The sequence below is a fragment of the Dermacentor albipictus genome, chromosome 2 (assembly GCF_038994185.2).
Source record: "Dermacentor albipictus isolate Rhodes 1998 colony chromosome 2, USDA_Dalb.pri_finalv2, whole genome shotgun sequence".
Classification (NCBI taxonomy): domain Eukaryota; kingdom Metazoa; phylum Arthropoda; class Arachnida; order Ixodida; family Ixodidae; genus Dermacentor; species Dermacentor albipictus.
This window is the reverse complement of record NC_091822.1, coordinates 105,783,403-105,810,173: the sequence shown is the minus strand read 5'-3', so window position 1 is coordinate 105,810,173 and position 26,771 is coordinate 105,783,403. Positions and strand designations below refer to the sequence as shown.

Genomic DNA, 26,771 nt, shown 5'->3' with positions numbered 1-26,771 from the left:
TTTAATATCGCGATGCATAAACTCTCTGAAAGGCTGGCCGCACTCCCAAAAATAGGCCACGCAATCTATGCAGACGATATCACAATCTGGTCCCCGGGGGGATCTTTGGCCGATCTAGAGCAATCTCTCCAGGCGGCCATAGATGTAACGGAAGAATTTCTTACATGCACGGGTCTCAAGCTGTCACCGACCAAATCCGAACTCCTCCTCTACAGACAGTCGAGGCAGGGCGTTAGGAACCTCGAGCCTCTGGAAACGCTGCCAGTCGAAATTACAACACGAGAAGGGCACCCCATTCCGAGGGTGAACTCCATCAAAATTTTAGGACTTCTAATCAACGCCAAAGGCTGCAATGCAGAAGCTCTAAACAAGCTGAGCGCGCAGGCGAAAAATATACTAAGACTCATAACTAGAATCGCAAGCAAAAGGGGGGGACTCAAGGAGGACAACCTACTCAGGGTCTTCCAAGCTTTCTTCATCAGTCACATTACTTACACGGCACCGTACCTCAAGTGGAGCAAAATTGAAAAGAACAAACTCGACACACTCATCAGGTCCGGCGTCAAAAGATTACTCGGTATTCCACAATCCGCTAGCACATTAAAATTACTTGAACTCGGAATCCACAATACCACAGACGAATTAATTGAAGCACAGTTTTTTGCACAGATCTCCAGGCTTTCGTCAACTAAGCCGGGAATCAAAATTCTTGACGAAGCTGGTCAACTCCCTATACAGGCACCGCTCAACCGACACCCTCTGTCTAAATTAGCCCGTGAAGGTATAAAGGTTGAGCCCGTGCCGAGGAACATCCACCCAATATATAACGAAGGTCGCAGAAGAGCGCGGGCTAGAGCCATCCTTCAACGAATAGATCCTTACGGGGCAGATGCATTCTTCGTAGACGCCGCCAAATATGGCAGCGAAGACAAGTTTGCAATCACGGTCGTTGACGCGCGCGGAACGCTTATCAGCGCCGCATCAATCTACGCCAAACACGCGAACGAGGCAGAGGAAACCGCGATAGCCTTGGCTCTTCAAGCCGCAAAAGGCCCGGCGTCCATTTTCTCCGACTCGCGCACGGCGGTAAGGGCTTTCTCGTCCGCTCTAGTTTGTAAACACGCAGCCGACATCGTTAACAGATTGTTTCGTATTAATACGCGAGAAGAAACTGCAGGTCATATCACCATAGCATGGTTCCCGGCCCACATGGACGATGCAACTAATCGAGCGGGTTGCAACCCTAACGAGCGGGCCAACTGCCTGGCGCGTGAATTCACGAACCGCGCCAGAGCTAGCGGTCCGGTTCTCCCGCAGGATTGCCCCTTCAAAGATAATCTTACAACCTTTCACGAAATTACGTCACATTACAGACACAGCAGGAGAAAATTCCCTCCCCCCAGTCCGAAACTGAACAGGGCTCAGGCTGTTACTTTCAGGCTTTTACAGACGAGATCGTACCTCACTCCGAGAGCGCTTAGTTGGATAGACCCAAACTTTCCTCAATCGTGCTCCAAATGCGGTCACGCGTGCTGCTCCTTCGACCACATGCTCTGGCTGTGCCCGTACAACGCGGGCTCCGACTTTCATAACAAGTCCAAGTGGGACGCCTTGCTGAGGAGCTCGGATTTCCCAAGCCAACTACAGGCCGTCCAGAGGGCCCGCGACGTCGCGGAGAGTCACCATCTCCCTGTCCCGTCGTGGGCGGAGCCACCAACTTGATCGGGGAGCCTTCGGTTCCCCCCAATCAAGTTCCTCAGGACAATACAATAAAGTTCTTGTCACTGTCACACGAGAAAACATAATTCTCTTACGCAGAAACTCAAACACAAGCCCCTTTCCCAGCTGCCGTGTTTTGGGCGAGCACGCCAGGAAAACTCCCGACCAACCAGAGGCTAACAGCTTCGCTGTAAACGGGAACACTACGATCGAGACACCGCGTATGTCCTCAACAAGTTTCATGCCGCCAACATAACGTTGAAAAGAAGGTTCACCGAGAAGCTGGTTTCACTGCGGGGTACGTTACTGTGTGGCGAAGCAAACGCTCAGGAAAAAATGCACTTGAGCGACGCGTGTCTCGCTTACTGTGGAATGCCACGCACTGCATCGAAGAAATATTACAACAATGAAGGAAGACAAAAACAATATAATAAAGAATATATTTGAAAAAATACTTCAAAGAAAGGCATAAGTCTGGCAAGGAAGGATCAACGTTTAAGATGTCATTTGTGAAATCGACTTGCATTTCCATTCCTGTTACCGGACTTTTAATTTCTTTTAACGCGAAGCATTACATAGGAAGCTCTCAGCAAGGTCATTTTCAATCTGTTGGTTCACCTTCTAAAATAATATTTCCGCCTACAAATCCGGCAAAATAATGCTGCAATGTTAAACTAAACCTAATGATGTCTTTAGAATACTGAAAAATCGTGAGGATATGTGCAGTAGTAAAGAAATGAAATGTAAAATAAAACTCAATTTCTTGGTTTTGTGAGGAGTTGAAAATCGCCAATCTGTATTATCCATGTAGTAAGCTCCACCCTCTTCACTCGCTAGAAGCGCAGCTACCACGCCATTGGCTACCTGCTACCAGGCGCGGAGGCGCGCGCTCATTGGCGCAATGATTGGACACCAGGCGCCGCTCGCCACTCCCTACAGCTGCTTCTGCTCTCGGACTGCAAACATGCCTAGACTGAAGAAAATCAGCATTGCTTCTACGTCATGCGCCAGTATAGCCAGGGATAGGAAGCGCTATCATAATCTAACGGAAGAAGCAAAAATGATTAGCTTCGCACCATGATAATTCCCCTTAGAGGGGTCCTGAACCACACCTTGGGCTTGGTGAAAAAACACATTCCGCGGATAGCGTACGCTCCTGTGAACATGTCAGCCAAATTTTACACTCGTGCGCAGCGCGCGGGGCTCACAGGCTGAGCGCGAAGTCACTTTTTATTGCGATAGCAATTATATGGACACCCCAGGCGCATTTCTGCCGTCCGCGCCGCCGTGAGGTTCGGCATAAAGTCCAAGGGTGATAAAATCGTCGCCGCGCTCCGTATGCTGCATGTGCGAGTGAAAGGGTGCGATGGTGAGCAGGCGATCGCGGCTCAATCTCGTGCACACAAGGAAGGGAAGCGTGGAGGAAGCTCGCCGTCTTCCGTCGCGCGCAAGGCTCCGGGGGAGGGGAGGGAGGGAAGTGGGCGCGTCTTACTCCGGGACGCCGTGCGCGCCATCCCGGGACGCTGTATCTTGAAAGCCACCTGCGACAGGGACGGAGTCCGCCGTGCGCTGTTTTCGAGGCTTAGTTCGCGTTGATGCAAGACGCAGCACGAAAGACAATTCGCTCGCTGCTGCTGCCGCGCTTCCTCGCTCCAGCGTTTTCACAGCGAGTTTCCGCGGTCATCGAGTGAGATGTTTTAATGTTTTCTCGTGCGCGCGTGACACCGTACTTGTGAATTAGTATTGCCTATGGTTGCAAGTTTATACGGCCGATAAAACTACTATCCTTACTTCGTATAGCTTTCTACTAATTTGCTATCGCAATCGATGCTTCGCCTTTCGGGCGAAACTGCAACTTTTTTCTCGAACACTTTCTTTTCAACAGAAGCCTTCTCCTCACCCGTTTCGGGGCTGCCGGCGGCTGCCATATTTAGTCACATAGCAAATTTCCATACACGGCTGCTATAGGTTAATAGCTGACATCAATCAAGAAGCGTGATCACCGTAGGAATGAAACTTAATCGGCCACACTGCTTATCGGGGTGTCGTAGATAGCAATTATAGGGACACTGCAGGCAAAGTTCCGCCGTCGTCATCGGTGTGATATTCCGTATAAAGCCCAAGTACGATAACATTGCGACCGCGCGCCATATGCTGTAAGTGAGAGCGAATGCTTGCGAGGGTGAGCCGAGGAGATGGTGGCTTGATGCAGCGGTGCCTTCTCACGCTCACAAGGGAGGAAGGCGGGGAGATTTGAGCGCGCTAGGAAGGGGCGTGGGGGGCAAGCTAATGCGCATCTCCTCTTTCTTCTGCTCCGACTGTGGAGGCTAAGCGCGGCCACGCGCTTCCTATCTTGGAGGCAATCTGCGCTGGGTACGAAGGCTAGCCGACCGGAGGTAGCTGATGGCTTCGGGCGCGCTGTGTTCTCGCGCGCCTAGTTCGCGTTGAAGCGAGAGTCCTGCAGCGCGAAAGGGCATTCGCTCACCGCTTCTGCCTCTCTTAATCACGCCAGCGTTTTGACAGCGAGTGTCTGCGGTCATCGAGTGAGATGTGTTAGTGTTTGTCTGTGCGCGCATGACAACGTGCTTGTTAATTCATTCAGTAAGCGAATGCTTAGAGCATTTCATGCAGCTGATAAAACGACTAACTTTAGATCGTACAGCTGTCTAATAACTCGCGATCGCAATCACTGCTTCGCCTTTCGGGCGAACGGGTGACTTTTTCCAAAACACCCCGCATGTTCTATATCGTCAATATGGAGACACACACACACACACAGGGGCTCGCCCGCGTACCTGGCGACGGCCTGGTCCCGCGTGTTCCACGCCATCTTGACGATCTCGTCCTTCGCCATGCGGCTGCTGCCCACGTCGTCGCGCAGCCTGTCCCGCTCCTCGTGCAGCGCCCGCAGCTCGGTGTCGCGAAGCGCCAGCTGCCGCTGGGCCTCGGCCAGGTCGGCGCTGCGGCGACGCAGCTCGTCGCTCTTGTCCGCCAGCTCGCGCCGGAGCTCGGCCTCCTCGCGGGCGCGCTCGGCCGCCGCCTGGCACGCCTGGCACACGGCCTGCGCTCGACAACGGCGCGCAGCAAGAGGCGCGTCAGGCGAGTCGCAGGGCGACACGGGGCAGCGAGGAAACACTCCATTAGACTGTACAACGAGCGCACTATATATAGTCTCGGTTGACAATCATCTTGGAAGAGAGAGAGCGAATGATAAGTGAAAGGTAGGGAGGTTAACCAGGACTGAGCCCGGTTGGCTACCCTACACTGCGGAAAGGAAAAAGGGGGGCGGAAACATTAAAAGAAGAAGAAGAAGAGAAAGTCCACAGGGGATATCATCCCGGGAAATTTTGTTTTAGTTATATAGCACGACGAAAAGTACGAGACACGATGATGTAAACAGAAGGTCATGCGCCTGTCGTGTGGTTCCAGGGCACCCCGCATCTGTTTCGGTGCGCTAAAAAGTGCACAACGTGGACAAGTGATTGAGACAGCACAATTAAGAAAAACACTAAGTCGGGCTATGCTCACGACTCTATTTCTCGGTCGATCGCTCTCGGGCATATCGACATTCAGTGCGGGTTGAATGCCTAGATGCCAGCGGAAGTGGAAGGCACCAAAGGAACGAAACACCTGTGTCCAGGTCCATTTTCACATGGCCTACTTCTCGAGTCCAGTGACAACGCGCTCGTCGCTCTAGTTGAGTTGGATGTTAGTTAAAAGTGCACCGTTCGAAAAGTGATCGATTGAGAGTGCGGTTTTTGTGCATTATATATATAGCCCAATCGAAACGTCTGATAGTTCTTCTGAATGCAAAAAAAGATAGAAAAGAAACCGTTATCCGTGCTCTTCAACTAGTGCACAGAGATCGCGATAGCCAAACTTGATTCCGTCTCATACGCCCGTACGCGAGCCCTTACCGCTCCGCCGGCGAGCATGTCCTGCAGCAGCGCCCTGAGGTCGGCGACCACCGCCTGCAGCATGTGGGCGCTCACTTCGCTCGGGTCGAGCTCCTGCGGCGACGGGGGCACGCCGCTGTCCGAGTTGACCGAGCTGCACTCCCTCTGCCGGCGGAGCTCGGACGCCAGGCGCTGCAGCTCCTGCACGGCCTGCGCCAGCTCCTGCCGAAGCTGCTGCGCCACAAGCGAGCGAGGGTCAAGAAAGAAAGAAAAAAGGGAAACGGTAAACTATATAGACATTTATTACATATGCTCAAGTAAAACTCTTGCTTGGGCTAGTTGGTTCACGTCCTGCTCTTTACACATTATCACATATGTAGCGCACTGAAAAGCCTAACAACAAATGTTCGGGATTCGCAACCTTCGTCTTCCTCGTCGGACTCTTTTGACTCCAAAGGACGAAAGGTTGTGCGCACTCGAAAGATTCCGTCCCCAGGCGCTGTGGTGGTCGCCGTATAGAGGAGGGCTTTCGATTAGTTTTCATCATTGTGCCCCCCGCTCCCGCCACCCTTATTTTTAATAACATTCAACTGAGGCTTGACTTGCACTTAAAAGTTATTTATGTGCGATGAGAACGCACAGAATTACTTTCAAGCCACGTGCTGCCCAAGAGAGAAACCAGGCTCACTGCGAAAAACTGAATGGGCATCTACAGCGAAATTAGGTTCCTTTGTATCTTTATTTTCTCTCAATTCATGTCTTATTCTGTGAAGCAGTGATTTGGGCTTGTTGGTAAGACATCGTGAGGCTTATAGCGCGTTAAAAAGACAAGGACGAAGGCGAGACGTGACACACACAGGCGCTCACTTGCAACAATTTTTATTTCGAGCAAGAGACCCATACATATATACAACTTTTTCGCGTACATCATACATGCGCTCGTTATATTATAATCTATTATTATAATCTTCTAATTATAGAAGCAGAAATGATTGATAGGATTGGCGATAACTGTGTGTCTAAACCATCAATTGCCCTTTCCCACAAAGAGTTATCGTACCTGCGCAATAGTGTGTAAGGGTATTTTTGTAAACAGCGCATGTATGATGTACGCGAAAAAGTTGTATATATGTATGGGTCCCTTGCTCGAAATAAAGATTGTTGCAAGTTGGCGCCTGTGTGTGTCACGTCTCACTTTCGTCCTTGTCTTTTTAACGCGCTATAAGCCTCATCATGTCTTATGACTTCGAAATCGAAACGCCTCTACAACGGCACAGGAGGTTTGGCAGTGGAAGCAGGACTGCAAGAGAAGTTGTTCTACGTGAAAATGTTGGCGCTATCTTCTGCAGCCCTGCAGGCAGCATGGCTCAGCGCCAATGGCGGGGTGGGGGGGTTAGCAGAGGAGAGGGTGAGGCAAGCATTTAACGCATTTTCCGCCCTTTAATTTAGTACGTGTGCCTTGAGCCAAGTCCATCGAATACGAAAGAAAAAAAAATTGCTTTCGATTCGCAAACCTGAACGAAATGGACGCAAGCTTGTAATGCCACCATTCGAACTTCCTGATTTAGGGGCTTCTAAGCGGCGTAATCACGACAGCCAGCTATAGGAGGAGTTAGGAACGGATGAGCCGATATCATGCACAGGACACTTCGTTTATACCGTGTGCTTGTTTAGACAATATTAGAGTGCTAACAAGTTAAGCGTGACTAAGTGCAAGTTCAGCGAAGGACATTTGTAGAACATTATTTTTCGCGCAATGCATAGTTGCGTTCTTGTTTAGTTTACTTTCTGAAACAATCCTTAGGGACGGCAGGAGCACGACATTTGTTAATACTTTTTATTCTCTCTCTCTCTCTGTCTCTCTCTCTCTCTCCGTTGGTATTTACAAAAGTTTAGTGCATTGCAGCTAAATCACGTGCGCTTTACTTTAGAGCTTAACACATGCTACGAGCAATCACGCAACGGCTTACACGAGATGCGAGGAAACCTCCGGTGTTGTCTTAGCGCACAGTACCATTCTGACCCGTGTTTTTATCGGCGTTTTTGTTTCTTCATTGTCCACGTTAGTGGCATTTACCGAGCAACCAAGATGTGCCAGCAGACGCTGGCGCGTCCACAATACTGCCAGCGCACACCACACGCACCGTAACGCGCTACCTGTCCTAACGCACCCAAGAGAAAAACTGCTGCATGTCTGGGACGCAGGATCACGAGAGATCGGCGCAAGCGTTGGAAGCAAGCTGCGGACGCCCGGATTCCTTGCATCGTCGATCGTGCACTGCCGTAATGCCAACCGCTAACCTGCCGGCACGTTGATATACTAATGTATCGCGTTTATAGAGGGGGCAAAATCTGGCGCAGACGAAGGCGTGGTTCGAGGACGCCAACGGCTCACTCGGCGCACGTCGACCCAAGAAAAATCTCCGTGCCGTAGCCACCCCGCTTCCGAAGGGTTATTCAGACCGCCGCACGCTCGATCCCCTCAGCAGAGATATGGCCCGCTCGCAGTCTCACGAAATGCGCTCCGCTACAGAAGGAGCACGCGCCGCACGCGTAGCGTGTAGTAACACCGTTCAGCCCTGGACAAATGTATCTTCGCTTCGTGATCAACGAAACGGCCGCCGGAAGCTACGCCCGCGGGGAACCGCTTCCGGGCAAAAAAGAACGCGCGTGCGCGTTTGAAACCCCCCGCTCACTCAGTTTGGTCGCAAGGAGCCATGACCAGGAAACGGGAACAATTAAAGCTTAAGGGAGAGCGCGGGGTAAAGCAGGGGGGAATGAGGGGAGAGGGGGGGTGGGGGACCGTCACGTTGTAGCAGTATAGTCGCAGTCACGCTACGCGTATACGCACAGGGACAGATAAAGACGCTCGCGGATTTCCTCGGCCGCACGGTGCCCTGCCTTACATTGTTCCGAGGACGCAGACGGCACGCACGCGGGACCCTGGGACCGGTAAAAAAGAAACGAGTAGCGCGCCGTGAAACGGCGCCCGACCCGAGAACGAACGGCAAACACACGCCTCACTGTACGCGTACGCCTTCGGGGCAACTTTGAGAAAAAGCCACGGGCGTGCCCCTATCCTCCTCGCTTCGGAAAGAGCTTTTACAGAGAGTGACGACACTATGTACCACAACCAGACAGCCCTCCTAATCCCCCCCACCCCGCTCCTTTCTGTTGTTTCCTCACGACTTTAAACGGCCTCCGCATACCACGCCTGTAGCTCTGCCACGGTGCACCGCAGGACCGCGTGCGTGCACCTATATACGAGTCCGCGCGCGGAGGTAACGTACAAAGTAAAGGCCGCGCGGACGGAAAGCGAAAGTCGTCCAGTTTAGCCCCACGTCTCCTTTTCTCTTCTCCACTTCTTTCCTTTCATCTTTGCCGTAGAAACCGAAAGGACCGCGTCTCTCGTCGGTGTGGCCCATTATTGCTTCCTCCCTCCGAAGGCGCACTGAAGCGTGCACGGAGGCTGCTGCCGCTGCTGTTGGCGGTGGTGCCTGCAAGTCTAGCGTCCCTCTCCTTCCAATGCCTCGGAATCCCCACCCGGTGCGTGGCAACGCTCCATTTGTTCTCGCAATCGTGCGTGAGCGTCGTGCTTCGTTATCAGATGGACACTCGTGACGCTGGCCTGTTTCTCTCTCTCTCTCTCGCCCTTCTTTTTTCTTTTTCTTTTTGGTGCTGCTTTTGTTTCCGAACGCGAGGAAGTGCGTGACTGTGGTGGCTCTCGGTGATTTTTCCGCTTTTCTAGGTGTTGTTGTTTTCACCTCGCGGCAACCTAATTACGCAGTTTACCTTATAGGAGGCAAGGTGAATTTCCGATAGCAGTAAGTGTAGCAGAGGTCTTTTTCTCTCATTCTGACTCGTCAAATGGGCGCAAAACGATTTCTGTCACGCACATCCTATGCTAACGGACAAAACAAAGGTGTCAGTTGGTAGTAGGCCATGTATACCACGTTAGTGCTTTAGAAGACAAGCTGCTGTGACGGAGCAAAACTAGAGCGTCAATATAAGACGCCATCTTGAGCGCTTTCTATAATGAAAGTGTTGAAAAACCTTTCTCTTTTCTCCTTCTTTTTCAGAAAGTATGTCCAAGTACTAATCAGATATTTCTTTTATTGCGCACTGTGTAAACTATAAATAATTATTAAGCGTCAAATAGTCATTTACCTGCTGTGCTTAGAGACCAGAGGACGCGTTTGTAAAGTCACGTGACACCTTTCAACTATGACGTCGTTTTGAAGGCTCCTTCAGTTCACACGCAATCGTGCGCTCCATAGAAAAGCCGGAACATTCTGAAGGAAAACCGCACAAGCGTTACGCGATCAAAAGAGGGCATCAAGGCGCAACTGCGCGTTTATATCGCCGGATCCATACACACAGACAAGCAACCCGCGAAAATTTGCGCCACTAAATATAATGCGGTATCCAGGCGGGTACGTAAACCGAGGACTCGGCCACCAATTCAACAGAGGACCCTATACAAAAACCATCTCGGTTATAAGCGTGATGTCTTCCCGTTTCGCTTTCTTCGAAAAAAATAGGATGGCGAGGCTGTTGAACCCTGGAGCCCGCCTGCCCGGCCTCGTGCACCCCACAGTGCGCGTGGTGGGGGGTCGAGCGGCGCGACTTCGTACCACGTATCTCTGTCGCGGAAACAAAGGCCCCTCTTGGCTTTGCGAGACAGAACAGGGACAACTCGCGGCAGGTGTATATATTCGCAAACTTTCGTGTCGTGTGTAGGCGCCTTTATATCGGCGCAACCCTCCCCCCCCCCCTCCTTCTCGCTCGCCGACTACCGAAGACCAAAGGCGCCGAACTTTTCCTATCCAGCTTGCCACCCCCTCGCCCAATCCTCCTGTATACGACTCAGAGAACGCTGCGAAACGAACGCTCTCTACCACCGCCCACAGCGCTGCGCAGCCCGGCGTACCGTGCACGGACGTGACCGAACGGCTCTCACGGAGGGATGATCCCGTATATATACGGGCGCGATGCACTTGAAGCGCCGAGCACGCGCGCGCCTTGGAGCCATATAGCCACGGTACACACCGCCCGTCCCGGATCGCTACCTACTCGGAATCGTCGCTCGCTTTTCCGAGAAATTGGTCCGTTTGTGCGGAAGGATGTTTCGGGCTCGCGGTGAACCGCAGGGCGCGTCTTTTATTCATCATACATATACCGAGTGCATTTTCGATGGGGGAGAAGCGACCAACGCTCGGCGCGGAGCGCGGTTTGCCGGGCTCCGCGTTTTTTCTCTTTCTTACCGCGCGTGCGACTCCAAGTCGGAGAAACAGTTCCTTTCTTCTCCGTGCAAATCGTCATTGTTTATTCAGAAAGAGAGAAGCCACGCTGCTGTTGTTACTTCGAAGCGGCGCTGTGGCCTAAGAGCGCGGCTTCGAAGTATCCAATCCTGTGTCGGAATAGGGAAGGCAGCGCGCAATTGTCTGGGACGGCTGCATATACGTAAGCACTGATACATTCGTAATGCGATTACCTATATATATATATATATATATATATATATATATATATATATATATATATATATATATATATATATATATATATATATATATATATATATATATATATATATAGTTTTATACACAGCACACGCGAAATACTTTGTCTTCCGGCGTTCACCTACAACAGCGCGTTCGTGCTGAAACGCCGCTCTTGGGTGAGCGATATATAGATATATATGACGATGCAGTTGCGCTTGTCGGCGCAAGGACTCATAGCATCCATGACCGTGCGCGAATTTATGGCCACTAATGGTACTTACTATACATCGCTCAATGCAGCGGCTATTGATAACCGGTCGGTCGCGAGCATCGATTGAGTACTCTAAAGCATTTACGGCGATGTGCAAGAACTTTCCGCACACTGAGGATTCAATTTTACAAGGGGGGGGGGGGGGTTCTATTATATTTATTTCTATAGCATGCGTCTTTTGTTCTGAGTGCTCTCTTCTATTTTTCGGGCTTCGAGATTTAATTGAGCGACTCAGGTCGGCAACCGGAGTTAGGCTCATAAATGCGATTCATTGCGGTCAGCTCGAACGGCATGGACGCCAACTCTCGATACGTTATACTTCACACGGTGTACCGCGGGGCCAAGTTTCTGTCGGGAAATGCAATCCGACAACCGCTTCTTTGCAGGATCAGCGGATTTCTCACCCAAACTGCAGTGAAAAACAAAAATAGCAGACGCCCTCGCTCGGATTTTGTGCAAATACGGGAAAGAGTGCCTGTACAGATGTATATATATATACATATAGTGCCATCGAAGCCCTCACTAATGCAACGTTTCGAATACGATCCGTTCATTTCATACGTTTTCACACGTTTTCCGCATCAATTCAGCGCGAATATGAGAAAACATACGGCGTTCATACGCGACGTTTCAGTATAGCTAGGGCTCGTATACCGAAGAAACGCGCAGAAATAAGCGCGAGAACCGGGAAAATGAGCAAAGCATCTATGGCGCGCAGTGCAGGCCTCGTGCTTAACGACGCGTGCGCACAGGAGGGGCGGGGTCAGAACACACCTTGTCCTCGTCGGTGGCCAGGTCACAGTCGTCGCACTCGATCTCGTCGAAGTCCCCCGGGAAGCCCGCCGACGAAGAGCCCAGCTGCGAGGGCTGCCGGCTGCGGCGGCCCTGCGTGAGTGTGTGCAGGCATACACATTCGTGAGCAACGCGTGAGCACGGTACATTCGCACGCTGCAGCAAATTAAGGAGGCGAGAGACAAGGCGGCACAAAAAATTATGGGGTTTAACGTGCCAAAACCACTTTCTGATTATGAGGCACGCCGTAGTGGAGGACTCCGGAAATTTCGACCACCTGGGGATCTTTAACGTGCACCTAAATCTAAGTACACGGGTGTTTTTGCATTTCGACCCCGTCGAAATGCGGCCGCCGTGGCCGGGATTCGATCCCGCGACCTCGTGCTCAGCAGCCCAACACCATAGCCACTGAGCAACCGTGGCGGGTACAAGGCGGCACAAGACAATTAGCATTCAAGATAGGACATTTTTCGAGGATCTCCTTGAGGGGAGCCACGTTAGCGACTGTGCTCCTGGGGCCATGCGCCGGTGTAAAATTAGGCGCATTCGAGGCAGCCTTTGCCCGCGCTGCCACACCACGAATCATGCACTTCCCATTTCTGCGCCGCAAAATAACGAACAGGCGTAGGCAGCATTAAGCCACAAAGGTAGCAAGCAGCTCAGAGATGGACAGACTTTCAGGATGGAGGAGGTGGATTTGCACAACTCAGAAAGGAAAAGTAAGAAAGATAAAGTTGCGGGTTCCGAAGGCACGTACTGCAACAATACGTGTCTGTAGGGGGCAAAGAAAATCCATAGCACTCATCCGCAAGATATGTCGCAAACGTGCGGTCCCAAATGTGTTTGTTCGTCGGGCTTCTCAGCTTCGCTGAACGTAGCAGAATGAGCAATTGCACGGGAAACAACTACACGGTTTCGCCGACGCATTTGGCGGGGCCTATATATGCAAACCACCGTGACCTTTACATGGCGGAGTGCTCCCACAATATTTGTATTTAGAGAAACAACACTTACACAATTTTTTTTTCATTGAAGCATACATGATATTATTATACAGCCTGTAAGCGTTTTATCGACTAATGCACGTACCTACACACTTTTTTTTTCTTTTTTGAACAACCTTTGGATGACTGGACTACAAATGGACGGAAGGAGACAGGATTCACCATTTTTAAAGCAAGGCTTTCTTTGCGAATCCTCCCCGACTTTTCTGACCGCGGCTGTAGCTGCTGCTGTTTCGCCTAATAGCACATTCTTAAAACGAAAAAAATAATAATTGAATTACGTTCCGCATGGTGGGATGGAGCCTCGGTCGAGCCCCAGCAATGCAGTCCGGTGCTCTGGCCATCGGGCCACAATCGCACGTGTAATAATATCGCGCCAACGTCAACCAGCTATTCGGGCCCATATTACCGCGCGTGTCGCATTGCGCAGTACGAGCGCGCCAGTTTTCTTTACGCCGGAGTTGCAGCAATGAAATGGCCGAACTTATATGCAGTATTTTATTACCCGCGCTTCGCGAAACCTTCGCTTCACAGAGACTACACAATGTGCGTTGGATCTGCGTTCTATGTTTTTTTTTTTTTTTCGGGGGGGGGGGGGTCAAGTTTATATTAAGTCCGAGGAGTCAACAAGCACAATAGATAAAAACTAAACTGTGTCAATTGATTTTTTGGAAGGCCGATATTGATTGACTGATTCATGGGGCGAGGGAGGGGGGGGGGGGGTGTATACGTTTTGTGGCAACACTAGGGCTGTGAGTGACGGCGTATATATTGGAGCGAGGGCTTCGGGTTAGTCTCGACCATCTGGAGTATACCTTGACGTCCACCTAAACCTATATAAGTGCACGAGCGTTTTTGCACTCTGTCCCCGGTCGGAATGCGGACGGCATTCGAACCCTCGACCTCGTACACTCGGCGGTAGAACGCCATGCAGTCACTGCGCAAAGTGCGACGGGTAGGAGAAGGCTGATACTCTGCACGGCGCCATTCCGTCAGTATCGACAAAATTAAGCGCGGAGGTCACACCGAGCAGTTGCCTGGCAGCGCTGTTGAAGCTTCGGCGGCACCATCATCGTCCCCCACCTCAGAGGACGTATATACGCTAGCAGTGAAGAGTGCAGCGAGACGATCGAATGTACGCGTAACCGAAGCGTAAGCTCCAGTGACAAAAGCGGAAGCGCGGTTTGTCTGTATACACACGACAAAGGCTGCGTCACGCTCCCCGCCATTGTCCTCCTGTCGAAAGAGCACGTCTGCTCGAATCTCAGTGCTCGAAGCACGCCCGGGTCGTTGCGCGAAGTTTCGCTTATCAAAGACGTTTACGACGCATGCGCTGGAATTGTTCTTGGGAAAACAAACCACGGTGTCGTCTGGACGCGGTAGGTGAGTCACGTGGCATTATTTCCTACATACGAGGTGCGTATTCGTAAACAAAGAGGCAACCGCAGTGAAGGCAAAAAGAGCCGACGACTCTAGTACACTTCAACTTATCATCGCACACGAATTTCGAGATATCATTTACCAGGATGTGTGACGAAATGCATGGGCGTTCCAGTTACTTTCGTGTTTCACTGCATAGAGGAGCCTGTTGTTAAAAAATAAAAGTGGGACGACAGTGAATTTTACACGGCCAGTTTGATGGTGAATATCTCCAAACTGGTGTCATCCTGGAAATTCATTCCAAGTGGTATGATACACCTTGCAAACTCACGGGCTACACTTCGCAAACTACTGCATGTGCCGTAGGGTAATTAAGAAGTTAATTAGTGTTTTTGTTAATTAGTTAGACTGGCACTTCGATTTCTCGCGCAAGTATAATGTTCGCCTCTCTGAAAAACCCACCTCAAGGACTAGAATTACGTTATCTGCAACAGCTGCAAATATAGCCTAGGCTATATTTAAAAATGGCGTAAAACCTAGGAATGATCACCCTAAGTGATAGTACTGCTTTTCGGAGTAACTTGACCCCTGGGGTGAAGGAGCACTCTGGCGTTCTCGACCGGACAGACGACGGTTCCGACGCGGAGAGATTCGCGGCGCCGGGGTCACGTGTGCCCTCGCACTCCCGATCGGCTGAATGCACGGGTTCGGCTCCATCGCGACATTATACTCTGAAACGGGGCGCGTACAGTTTTTCGTATACGTCCTCGCCGCTGCGCGATCATCCGTCGCCGCAGTCAATAGCGTTTCTCTATAAGCACGCAGCGAGATCTCGAATGAGCGCCGCCTTCGTGCACGGCTCCCCAGCGAAGGAATTTCATGCGCCACGCTGTTCTTCGCGATCACTGCTGGCGCGCGCCGCAGTCTCCGATGAAAAGGGGCTCATTTGCAAATTGCAGCGAGCGTCTGACAAGCTCCCGTGCGGTGCGCATTAAGATGCCGAGACCGCGCTGTGGAGAGCACAAGGTCTCGAGTATATAGCTTTAAATAAGCTGGCGTCAGGATGAGGCTCGCGCGATCAGAGAGCGTGCATGGCGCGTGGTCGGCGATTCCGGCGAGCAATTATGCAAATCGGACAGCGCGGACGTTAACTCCCAAGTGGCGCACGCTGAAGTACTATTAACCCTAAGCACTATACGTTATTCACAACGCAGGTTCGCGAGATACGTGTAAGCTTAACTTCCTTCTCACTCGCTCGCTTGTAACTCGTACATTCTTGTATCCCGCTGTCGCACCCCCACTGCTGTTGGCAGAAGTTTCTCAAGGTGGCCGTTCGTGTAAAAATAGATACAGTAGCATTAGTACACGGTTTAAAGCAGAACGCTACCAATCTATACCGCTATCGCTATCATCCTGGCCAGCTGCCAGCTTTTGCGCGTGCTACCTCAGCAGAGACAGGTCCATGGACGGCGTGGATTAGCTTTACCCGCGGACAACTTTATCCGGACAACCATAAACTAGACTACGTGAAGGAAATGCTACGGAACCGAAGCGCGTGCGTCGTGCCGCTGCTGGAAATAGTCCCGTAATTTTGTTCGCGTCTTCTAATGCGAGAAACACAGAACATCTGCGCTTCATTCAGTTACAGCAGGTAACTTGAAATTCCGCGAGTCAGTGTGGACGCTCTATAGACTTTGCTTTTTTTTTTGTCTCCTCTTTGAGTTTAAACACACGTGGCATGATTCGCGTGTCCTTACGCGTCTATGAAGAGCAGAATGCCGTACGCGTCTTCTGGTGGCCGTTTGCCGTGTGCTGGCCGCGTCTGCTCGGCTCTCTTCGAATAGCTATACCAATAATAATAATAATAATAATAATAATAATAATAATAATAATAATAATAATAATAATAATAATAATAATAATAATAATAATAATAATAATAATAATAACAGAATGCTATCGCAAACAGATGAAGGGAATGGCGTAACGTTCATGCCGACTTAATCGTGACCCATTACCGAACCAGTGAATCAAAATATAACGGACTACTGAATCACGCACACGAGTCAGAGGCGACGCGCATCAATTCCGCGGCCTACCTCGCGGGCCCGGACAAAGATATGAATTAACTAGCGCACTATAGCAGCTTGCAGCTCGGACGTCCGTTGCGAGCGCTGTTCTAACATCCGTTTTTTGCTTTCCATTCGAAGGAATTCACGTCGCGCTATTTTCCGTCATCACTGCGCGGCTATATACACGCCAACACGATCCTGCCCAGCGTATATAGTGACTCTGCAAAACAACGCGTGCATCACTGATGACTCGTACGTACGTGAGTGCGATAAACAGCGATGGCAGAATAAGTTGACCCGCATAAGTTTCCGCTTCCTTTTTTTTTTTTATTCTGTTTCTTATTTTCTCTCTGTGCCACATTTTTGTCCCTACACGCTAAAAATCCCACAAGATAGCTTTAGCGCAACGCTCGCCGAGCGAGAGTGTCAGTCAGAGACGTCACCGTAGGCACGCGGCGTTAGTCACACGAGTCATTGTATGGTAATGAGGTCCGCGGGAAACAGACTGCACGCACACGCAACAGGCTGCACACAATCGCGAGGCTGCGCACTGCCATCGCGAGCTGGAGAAACGAGAAGAACACGTGGGAGGATGCAGACGCAACGATTAAAGCCGCGAAACAATGGATCGCGCGCCACGAAAAATTCCGACACATCCACGCGGATAAATCAATTGAGAAGTTTGCAATTAGGCTCACCGTGAGTACGCGTCGCGAACGGAGCTCGAAGACGCGCAACGTAAACTCGCAACTGTTGTTGCTGTGACCTCAAACTGCGTTCGCAATGTTGCAACTTCTTCTCCTCCTTTACAGAGGTAAACAACCACGACGAAAACAAAGCCGAGGAATAACAGTTGCAAGCTTGAGGCTTCCTAAGCTGACTGCATTTCTCTATTCCGAAAAAAAAGAAAAGTTAGGAAGAAACACTAAACACAATCAACGAATTTAAGCCTCCATGAATTGTAAGGCAGCAAGAACGGATCGATCTTCTTCTTTTTCTTGACTCGGGCATAACTATCGGGCACACGTGTGCATACAAGATGTGAACACATGTGCACGAGTGGTATATTCTGTGGACAATTGATAGAATATCGAACGATAAATCCCAGCCAACGTTTCAATCGATTTTTTTTTCAAGAAATAGATTTAAGCGTTCGTGTCCTCAAAAAAGTTCGTTTAGAATAACAGACGAGCTAGTCGACGCATGCAGGCATGGAGTGCATACAGGGCGTCCCACGTAACCTGTGCCAAACCTTAAGAACATGCACTTGCCACGTAGTTAGACAGAACCAATGTAATGTTGATTGTCGTCGCTCGGAGATGCTCAGATTATTATTTTTTTTCCATTTCACCTAATTACTCATAATTAGACTTAACTAATTATTAAACTTCTGAAGTACTAGATGAAAACTGTCAATGAGGATAGTAGAGCGACGTGAAAAACTCCCGATACGGCTTTTTGTTGCTCAACACGTGCTACACATATGTTTTTTTTTTTTTTCCGAGCGTGAAAGAAGCCCGCTAATACGCGCAAAGTGTCTACAGCGGCCAGTGGCGGCGAACTTGCGTGTATTTGCGGGCTCCTTTCACGCTCGGAAAAAACACATTTGTGCAGCACGTATTGAGCAACAGAAACCCGTATCGGGAGTTTTTTCACGTTGCTCTACGATTTTTTCATTGACGATTTTGATAGAATATTTGAGAAGTTGATTGATTAGTTATGTCTAATTATGTAATTAGGCGAAATGAAAAAAACATAATCCGAGTATCTCCGAGCGACGACAAACAACATTGTCTTAATTCTGTCCAGCTACGCGGCATTTGCATACATTTAATGTTTGGCTAAGGTTACGTGGGACGACACCCCACATAATTTCCCTCTCGAGAAGCTCCCTGAATTCTTCCGCAATATCGGCCCACGAAAGAGCGTAACAAGACGTTACGACAATGGTTACGTACCCCATGCGAATTCGTGACGTCACCGGCTGGAGAGGGCGCGTCGGGCTCTGCAGACTCTTTGCCGCATCGCATGCCGTCGGGCACCGCAGAACGGGAGGCGCGGTCCGCCTAATGCCGGCGAACATTTTGTTCGCGCGAGCAAATGCGCGATCGGTCCGACCGTTGGCTCCGTTTTGCCGCCGACCGGTTCGTATCGACAGGTCGAGTAAAGAGCGGCAAAAAAACGGTTCGGAAACTGGTTCCCCTTTCCGCATTACGTGCACTCTCCGGCCTGCTTTATTTTGCAAAGCGGTGCGCGGGCGTGCCGACGGGTCTATCGGTGGCCGCGCGGACCCGTTCTCCTCGGCATTTTGAATGCGCCAGCTCGTGGCACTGATTTGCATACGGCCTTCGCGCGCGTATTACCGCTTCGCGCTGCGTACACATCAATTACAGTTGAAGCAGTCCAGCCACATCGGGCGTTTCTCCATTCAATGAGGCAGGGAGGGTGGGGGGGGGGGGGGGACGCCTTAGCGACTTGCACATTTACCCGCACGCTTTTCGCGGTTGTTACGTCACCCTGTTGACTGTAATGTTGCGTGGGATGTTTCCTGCGTCCCGCTTCGGTGCTATTCAGATAAAATGGCTGTTTTTCTCTTTCTTCTTTTTCAAAAGTTGGTGGAAAACGTCCAACATAGCCTGCTATACGCTTGCGGATAGCGGTGGTAGTGGTGGCGCTTATTAAATGGTCTGGAAAGAACACCTCGCCTCGTTCCGCAAAGTGCAAGACGGAAAAAAATAAATAAACGTATATATGGGATACAGCAGAATAGAAATAGAGTAGACGGTTGAGAAGTAAGCGAAGGGCGTGCGCTCGATCTGTTTCCAAATGCTTGAGAAGGAAGTGAATTTCGTGAAAGAGGAAAACAGAGAGAAATTGGCCCGCCATCGTGTGGCCATAGCCGCTTGGATGATGATATACTGGGCGCAAGGGTGCCATTTACTATAATCTCTCTCTCTCTCTCTCTCTCTCTCTCTCTCTCTCTCTCTCTCTCTCTCTCTCTCTCTCCGTGCGTGTGTATGTGTGTGTGTGTGTGTGTGTGTGTGTGTGTGTGTGTGTGTGTGTGTGTGTGTGTGTGAGAGAGAGAGAGAGAGAGAGAGAAGCTTTTTGCTTAAAGCTGAAACTCAACGCCACATACACCTCGTGTTATCGGAAGAAAAGGAGTCTAATATCTTATGCAGGTGGGACCTATACCGAGGCCGTAAAGTTATAGCACTATACGGATAAAGCTTCAATCTTTGCCTCTCATTCCTTATCCTCTCAGCGACCGAGGCGAGGTAATTACATACCGGTCGCCAGCTAAGAAAAGCAAGCGTATACGAAGCAAATTAGAATTGTTGATGCAACCACAGGCAAGGCAACGGCTATAAATCCGCTCTGGCGTCCGCTTGTTTCCTGTCGATGAAATTGACGTGCCGCATACGGTTCCGCAGCATTCGATTCATTCTTCAGAACTCGCCGGAAACCCCGACGTTGGATGATGCAACGGCCCTATATCACTCGCCGCTACTCCGTGGACTTTGCTTTTGTGAACACTCAAGCACAGCCGGAGACAATGCAACTTCCAGCTTAGGGCGACGGGGAAAGTGCTCTAGAGATAAGATAACTGATCGCGCCGGCGCTGAGACGGTTACGTAAGGGCGGCGACGTAATCATTGTTTTTTTTTTATGTTGCAATATGCGGAAAAAGGCGTTCCTTAGATACCGCGTTGTGTAAGCTGCTCCGCCTCGCAAGTTGAGGCATTTATTTTGCTATTATCAGAAGCAGCGTGATTGAAAGCAGCGCACAGAAAGAGAACGCAGAGTCCCTTGTTCTCTTCCCACGAAATCTTCGTTTTTTGTTTTCAGAAATTCCTGCGCTATACGTGCATAGACCTGTTCTCGTTATTTGGTTATTGCCAATTTTGTACCAACCTGTAAGACGCAACTGCATCGTTTCCTGGTGCTCTGCATGAAGCTTTAACACTTTCGCGGTGTCTTAGTTGAAGCCCGTGCCTTTCCTTTGGTCATGTGTTTTCTCGCGATCACCATTCCGTCGAAAGTTCTTGACAGTTTTTTACAAGACAGACCTAGTCGCAACAGCTATTAAAATTACGCTGTACGCTTCATGTCAAATAAAACTGAATTAAATTTACACCTTCACTTACACCGCATCACTCATTCTGCTTCGTCCATGCGCTTACTGCATTCGCCACTCTCCTGCCGACATAATCGTACTCTGATTTTCCCACCTATTTTATACTTTTCATAGAAAAGACAGACGAAATGCGGGCATGACAATCTCGATTCTCAGCGCTCTATATTATAAATCGGATCCGAGCTCTTGAGCATAACCTACTAAAAGTTTACGGTTATTATCAACGAAAGGAATTTGTTTCTCGAAAAAAAAAAAGAAATGTTTGCTCACTTCCTCTGTCACTGCCTCTGTCTCTCTTTCATCCACTCGATCACATACTCCCATCTGTTTCTCATTCATTCACTCAACATGCCGACAGGTTACCGAACGTCGCATATCACTTTCGTAAAGGGTCTTCTTCGTGTCGTTGCAAAATAACTTGTCCTTGGGCAAAACTTGGTTGATACGCGCAGACGGCATTTCATGGACCAAACGAAACAAAAACACAAAGAACAGACGACAGGACACCGCGGACGCTGCGCGCGGCGCCCGTGGTCTTCTGTTCTTCTCGCATATGCTTCGCTGCAGGACAGTATAGCATACACACACGTGCACACTCTGAGACACACACGCACCGTGCTACCGGCCTCGTCGTCGGCCGACGAGCTGGACGACATCTCGATCTCGTTGAAGAGCGACCGCTGCCCTCCCGTGTTGTTGAGCAGGCCGTTGAGGAGGGGCGACGAGGTGCGCTGCCTTTGCAGGGCGTCCATGCGGTCCTGCAGCTGGCCGTTGGCGATCCTCAGCTCCTCCATGTCCCGCTGCTGCTGCCGGATCTGCGATTGGCGAGGGAGGAGGAGGGGGGCCGCGTTAATTAGCTCGCACCTCGCACCACCTCGTCCGCACAGAGTCGGCGCGATCATGTACATACGCGCGCGGCCGAGAACGGAGGAAGCTGTCACCTTCGCTTGGACTGCACATGGATTGAGGCAAACGAAATGCCAATCACCGTTGCATTACGTGTGTATGTACTGCTGTTGGCGAGTTGGGTGTTTGGTTATCGGTTGCCAGTGTCTCGCAAATACTTCTTTTTTTTTTTGCGCGGACTTCGCGGCACATTCTGAAGGTGGCACTAAAAAGAGAAGGCACCGGCTTGCGAATTTTCGAAACAGATGTTCTCGGTCATGTCGGCGCGCTTTCGAGCTTCTTCCACATGCGCAGCCAGCAATCTTGTCGGTATGAGCCGACCAAGGGCAATTCTTAAGAATAAGTTCAGCACATTCTATTTATAAAGCCTCTCGCCCTTAGAACAAGCTTCCATCTCATTCGTTGGTCGGCACGAACGTCAACCAAAAATATATGAAAAGAAAAAGACATATACCCACGAAGCTCAAGTGTTAATTAGAAGGCCCTCGCACCGCTCGCACCTCGCTCGGTGACATCTCGTGACGCGTTGCTTTTGAGGCTGAGCAATTTCGTCGATGATGCGTGAGCTACTTTCCTGCACACAAAGGAGAGGCCGGCAAGCTGCGGCAAAATTGCGATGGTATTGGAAGCTTGTGGTGCAACGTTTCGTAAACGTCTATTTCTTTAATTATTATTATGTCGTTGTATGCGACATTATCGAGGTTTCGAGCGTGCTCTCGCAAGTAGAATGTCGAGAAGTTTCGCCGGCTACTACAGATTTTCGCCGGATCTCTTGTCCAGTCTCGTCGGTTCCTCGGACTCCGCGGAACGCGCGAAGTCTCGCAGTATGTCACTGATCACCGACGATCAGGTTTTGCTGAGCTAGTCGGTAACGTACACGCTTGCGTCTGTCTCTCTCTCACTTGTCAGACTTTCGTCCGCCGGCGCGCTGTACATTATCGCGGATAAGTAAAGCAAAGGAACGCGATAACGCTGAAATCTGCGGACCACTTGTTCGGGCCTGAGAATCAAACCAGTGTCCTCTCATTACGGAGACTAGCTACAACGCTCCACTAACTGGGCTATATGAGATGATCCGCGTCTGCGTGCGTTCGGAGGCGAGCTATACTCTCAGAAGCGAGTGACACGTGACTGATCAGAAAAAGGAAAAGATATATAATATATACATTTTATCTCGTACCACGTTGGTTACATGTCGTCAAGAAGACGAGGGGTAAGCGCGAAGCGACGAACAGCTTGTGTGGTTAATTGGAGCTGAGACAGGTTTAACGATGGGGGTGAGAACGAAGAAGTCACCAGAGCCTGCCTGGTGCAAGAACCAACGTATAACATATACAGCGCGCGTGGCACTCGTCCACTGAGCCAATCAGAGCTACCGCTGCGGACTGGGCACCTATATAGGCGTTGCGCCTTGCCGCATGTACAGGTATACTATAAAAGCGAATGGTGGTGATGGTGTTCAAGCGAAGAAATGTCTCGAAAGTAGACTCGAATATGCACTCACGTGACGAAGACAGATCAGTGCACTTACGGATGCATTTCAGAAACGGTCCAACGAGACAGACGAATGCGGTGGTAGTTTAGTGTGCCGGAACAACGAGGAAAAACGGCAATAAGTGACATCAATACCGCTTTGGTGACTGGGGAAGAAGCTTAACGTGCTTACACTTACTTGCAACTGAGGGACGTACGATATCTACTACTACTACTATATTGCTTTTACGGGAACTCTTTTTTTCGCTCGTGAAGTTCTCACGCATCGTATCGCAGCACTTGAATACGTTTGTCGTCCGTTCCTGACATGAAGAAACTCTTGACAAAGAGCAAGACAGCAATGAAAGAAGAGACGGAGAAGTCGTCCGATTACACCTGCTTAAGCCGAGATAATATGGTACTAGGGATATATCAAAACAAAATGGGGTACAGTGAAGACTATGCATGCTATGACTATACGCAGACGATCATTCGCGCACTGACCGATCTCTTCGCATTCTTACAGTTCTTCCCTTGTAAAAGCCGTTTTATAGACCAACCGGTTGTTCGGCAAAGCGGTGTCCTCAGACGAAGAAAAACTGCCAAGAGGCAACGCACTGTTTTCACTCGAGCGACTCTGCGCGCGAGTCGGAGACGACAAGAAGCGAGTGAGACATGTGCAGATCAGTGTAGGTCAACTCATTTTCTCCTCTCCGTGTCACAGGCACGCGCACGGGAGATTAACTGCGCAATCCACGTCGAACTGACTCGGCAACTTCACCGTCCAGCGTCACTTATAAGCGGCACACAGACTCGTCGTTGCACGACGCGCAGGCCAGCGCAGTGAAGCGAGTCGCTAAGTCGCGCGGACGGTCAATTAACGCCGCGCGCTCCGAGAGTCGTGCGAGAAGCAGCAGCAGCAGTAGACAAGCGGGGCAAAGGCAAGGCACGCGAAAGAGGCGTGAAAATCGCTCCCGTCAACCGCGGCTCGCACTCCTTCGACGCATCACCCGTTCGCACCTAGGCGGAATTTTAAACGCATGCCGCCGCGCAAACCGCAATCACGATGAAACGTTATAGTTGGCAGAGCGAAGTGCTTTCCCCGTGAAATCAAAAGAAACGAAAAAAAAGAAAGAGGGAAAACAAAAAAAGCGTAAAACGAAGAAAGAAGAGAAGCAAACGCGCTTCCGGCTTTCTCCTCTTCGGCGGGACCGCGCGTCGTCGTCGTCCCGCGCGCGCTCGCATAGCGGAAGTGCATAAATGAGGCGGCGGACACTTCCTCCTAATTGTCCCCGAGCGCGCTCGCGTAACGGCTGGCATTTTTTTTTTTGTTTCCGCGTCGCCTTCACTCCTGCCCCACATATATATTCCTCGAGATTACGCGTCTCTTCCCTACACCTCCTCCTCCTTTTCTCGCGAGCGTCTGTCTGCCCAGCGTCACAGTGAAGCATACCGCGCTATCTGAAAAAAAAAAAACAATGAAAAGCAACCTGCAGGCGGAGAGGAAGGGCGGACGGTGTTGCGTGACTCTCCGATGCCCGGAGTCCGCGGCGGTCGGACGACGCCTTCGTATTGTTCTCCGCGCTGCAACTCGTGTCGCCAAAAACAGGCTCTCGCGTGTTTTTTGTTTTTTTTTTCGCTCTCGTATTAACGCGCCCAGCCACGCTTCCGAACGTTCGTGATCGACAGCGTTCACGCCCCGGTCGGAAGCGAAGGGTGCGGAAGCGGCGTGCCGTACAGGGGCCACTGTATATACACGTATATATAGACCGAAGCTCACGTAGACAGCGTGTTCCGCGCTCGTATTGCACACCGATACTATATATATTGAGGGGTCCCGCTGCTGATTGGACGCCGCATACGGTGCCTGGATCTGCAGCGGAAGTTATAACCTGACGTCCTCCAACACGGGCAATTACGCGAGGCGTCTAAGTAGAACGTTTCCGCTTTGTTCATTCACGCATCTACCTGTACACTCTGTTTCAGAACAATGTCGCAATACAGAGCGATAGCTACAGGAGACGTGCTCCGACGGTCGCGAGTGCGCTCGAGACTGCGCAGTTACCCGAGCGAACGTTGAGAGACAGCTGACGAGTGACGTGGAAAGACAGCTGGCAAGTGCATTCATACTCGACCGTGCTCCTCATTGACTAACGCCGGCTGTGAATTCCCTCTACCGCAGTTTCCTTCTTGAATAGAAGTTGCAAAGTACAAATCTAACAGTATACTCTACAGAGGGGCGAGATTTTCACCACTTCGTGTCAGCGTGCCGACGGCGGACGTCATCCCCTATTATTATACCTTTCTTTTTTTCATCTCCCGAAGGCATGGACTGGAAGCTGCGCCAAGCGCAGGCGCGTTTCTATCATGCTCTTTGCAGCAGTGATTCAGCACAAGTCGATCGAGTCATAGAATTTCCTACATAAAATTACTACAGGCAACTCCAGCGCAAGTGTCTATGGGAAGTGCAAGAATGGAAGTTCACCCGGAGTAGGAATGATGGGTATATACCGTGCATGGCCTTGCCTAAACTTCGCCCTTCTGGTTTCAAACGGCTTTGCGCACTTTGCAAAACGGTCGTTTTCAACAAAATATTGCGTTTGAAATGCCGCGATTGGCAACGATTACGTGTGTGCGCACAGTGTTATTGCCCTACGAGTTCAGAAAAAAAAAGCAAAACTGCTTCGAATTTTGGGCCTGTAAAGGCAGATAAAGCTTAGTAAAGGAAGTGCGACAAGAACGTCTCAAGTCACGAACACGAAGATTAGGCAAACCCACGTGCAGCCGAAAGCAAAAATTCTAGAAACCACGGCATCGGCAATCTTTTTTTAAATTGTTTCTTGCGGCCCAGCCGGGCAACGTTAAGTTGTATTAATGCATGGCGCCGGTCAAACAGGCGCACGTAGCACTTGCTTTCGGCCTTTAAGCCTGCGGAGAAAGAAAAGAACAATTTTAGCGGCACGTCTGGGTCCCCAGACTTTTGCTCTCGACTGCACGACGGGCATCGCACCCATCCAAGCTCAACGAATGCGGCGCCACATTTCCCTCTGGTGATTTTGAGCAGGAAACTTTACACGGAACGGAGTGACGAGCGTCGCGTCGCCTAAGAGACACTCCGAAGGAGGCGGTGAAAGCGCGTGGCGTGCAACCCAGCTCGTGCAGCTGCTCACCTGCGTCTCGTACTCGTGCCTCTGCTTCTCCAGCAGCAGTATGCGGTCCCCGGACTCCTCCAGGGACAGGCTCAGGCTCTCGCGCTCGTCCACCAGCGCCGAGATGCGCCGCTCCAGCTCGGCCTTGCGCTCGGACAGGAGCGTGATCTGTGTTTGAGGGCGAAGGGGGGGGGGGGGGGGGGTGAGCACGCATACAGGATAGACGCACGATGCGTGGAAAAAAAAACAAATACAACGAGATTTAATAATAATAAAAAAAGACATCCTGCTAACGATTCCGCAGACTTTGCGCGCAGAGAGGGACGACCGAAGCTCCCTGTATTCATGGCACCGGTGATGCGACGCTGTCCCGTGTGACCAGACGTGTCCCGTCACATCATAAGAAGCCATGCAAAGGTTGTGGGATCGTTCCCCACCTGGGGCAAGTTGTTTTTTCCTCCACTTTCATT

The 26,771-nt window shown here is 50.5% G+C and overlaps 1 protein-coding gene across 4 annotated transcripts in view; it reads right to left on the bottom strand.

Moving 5' to 3' along the window:
• LOC135919502 (BICD family-like cargo adapter 1) overlaps positions 1-26,771 on the bottom strand; it is a 208,763-nt gene that overhangs the window by 10,325 nt on the left and 171,667 nt on the right. For 3 of the 4 annotated variants that reach the window (XM_070533825.1, XM_070533828.1, XM_070533827.1), the window contains exons 3-7: positions 26,323-26,469; positions 21,388-21,588; positions 12,165-12,275; positions 5,637-5,849; positions 4,515-4,780 (exon numbers count right to left, since the gene is read on the bottom strand). In XM_070533825.1, coding sequence (XP_070389926.1) covers positions 4,515-4,780; positions 5,637-5,849; positions 12,165-12,275; positions 21,388-21,588; positions 26,323-26,469 — 938 coding nt within the window. The remainder of the gene's footprint in view (positions 1-4,514; positions 4,781-5,636; positions 5,850-12,164; positions 12,276-21,387; positions 21,589-26,322; positions 26,470-26,771) is intronic. The other variant, XM_070533826.1, reaches the window with a different exon arrangement.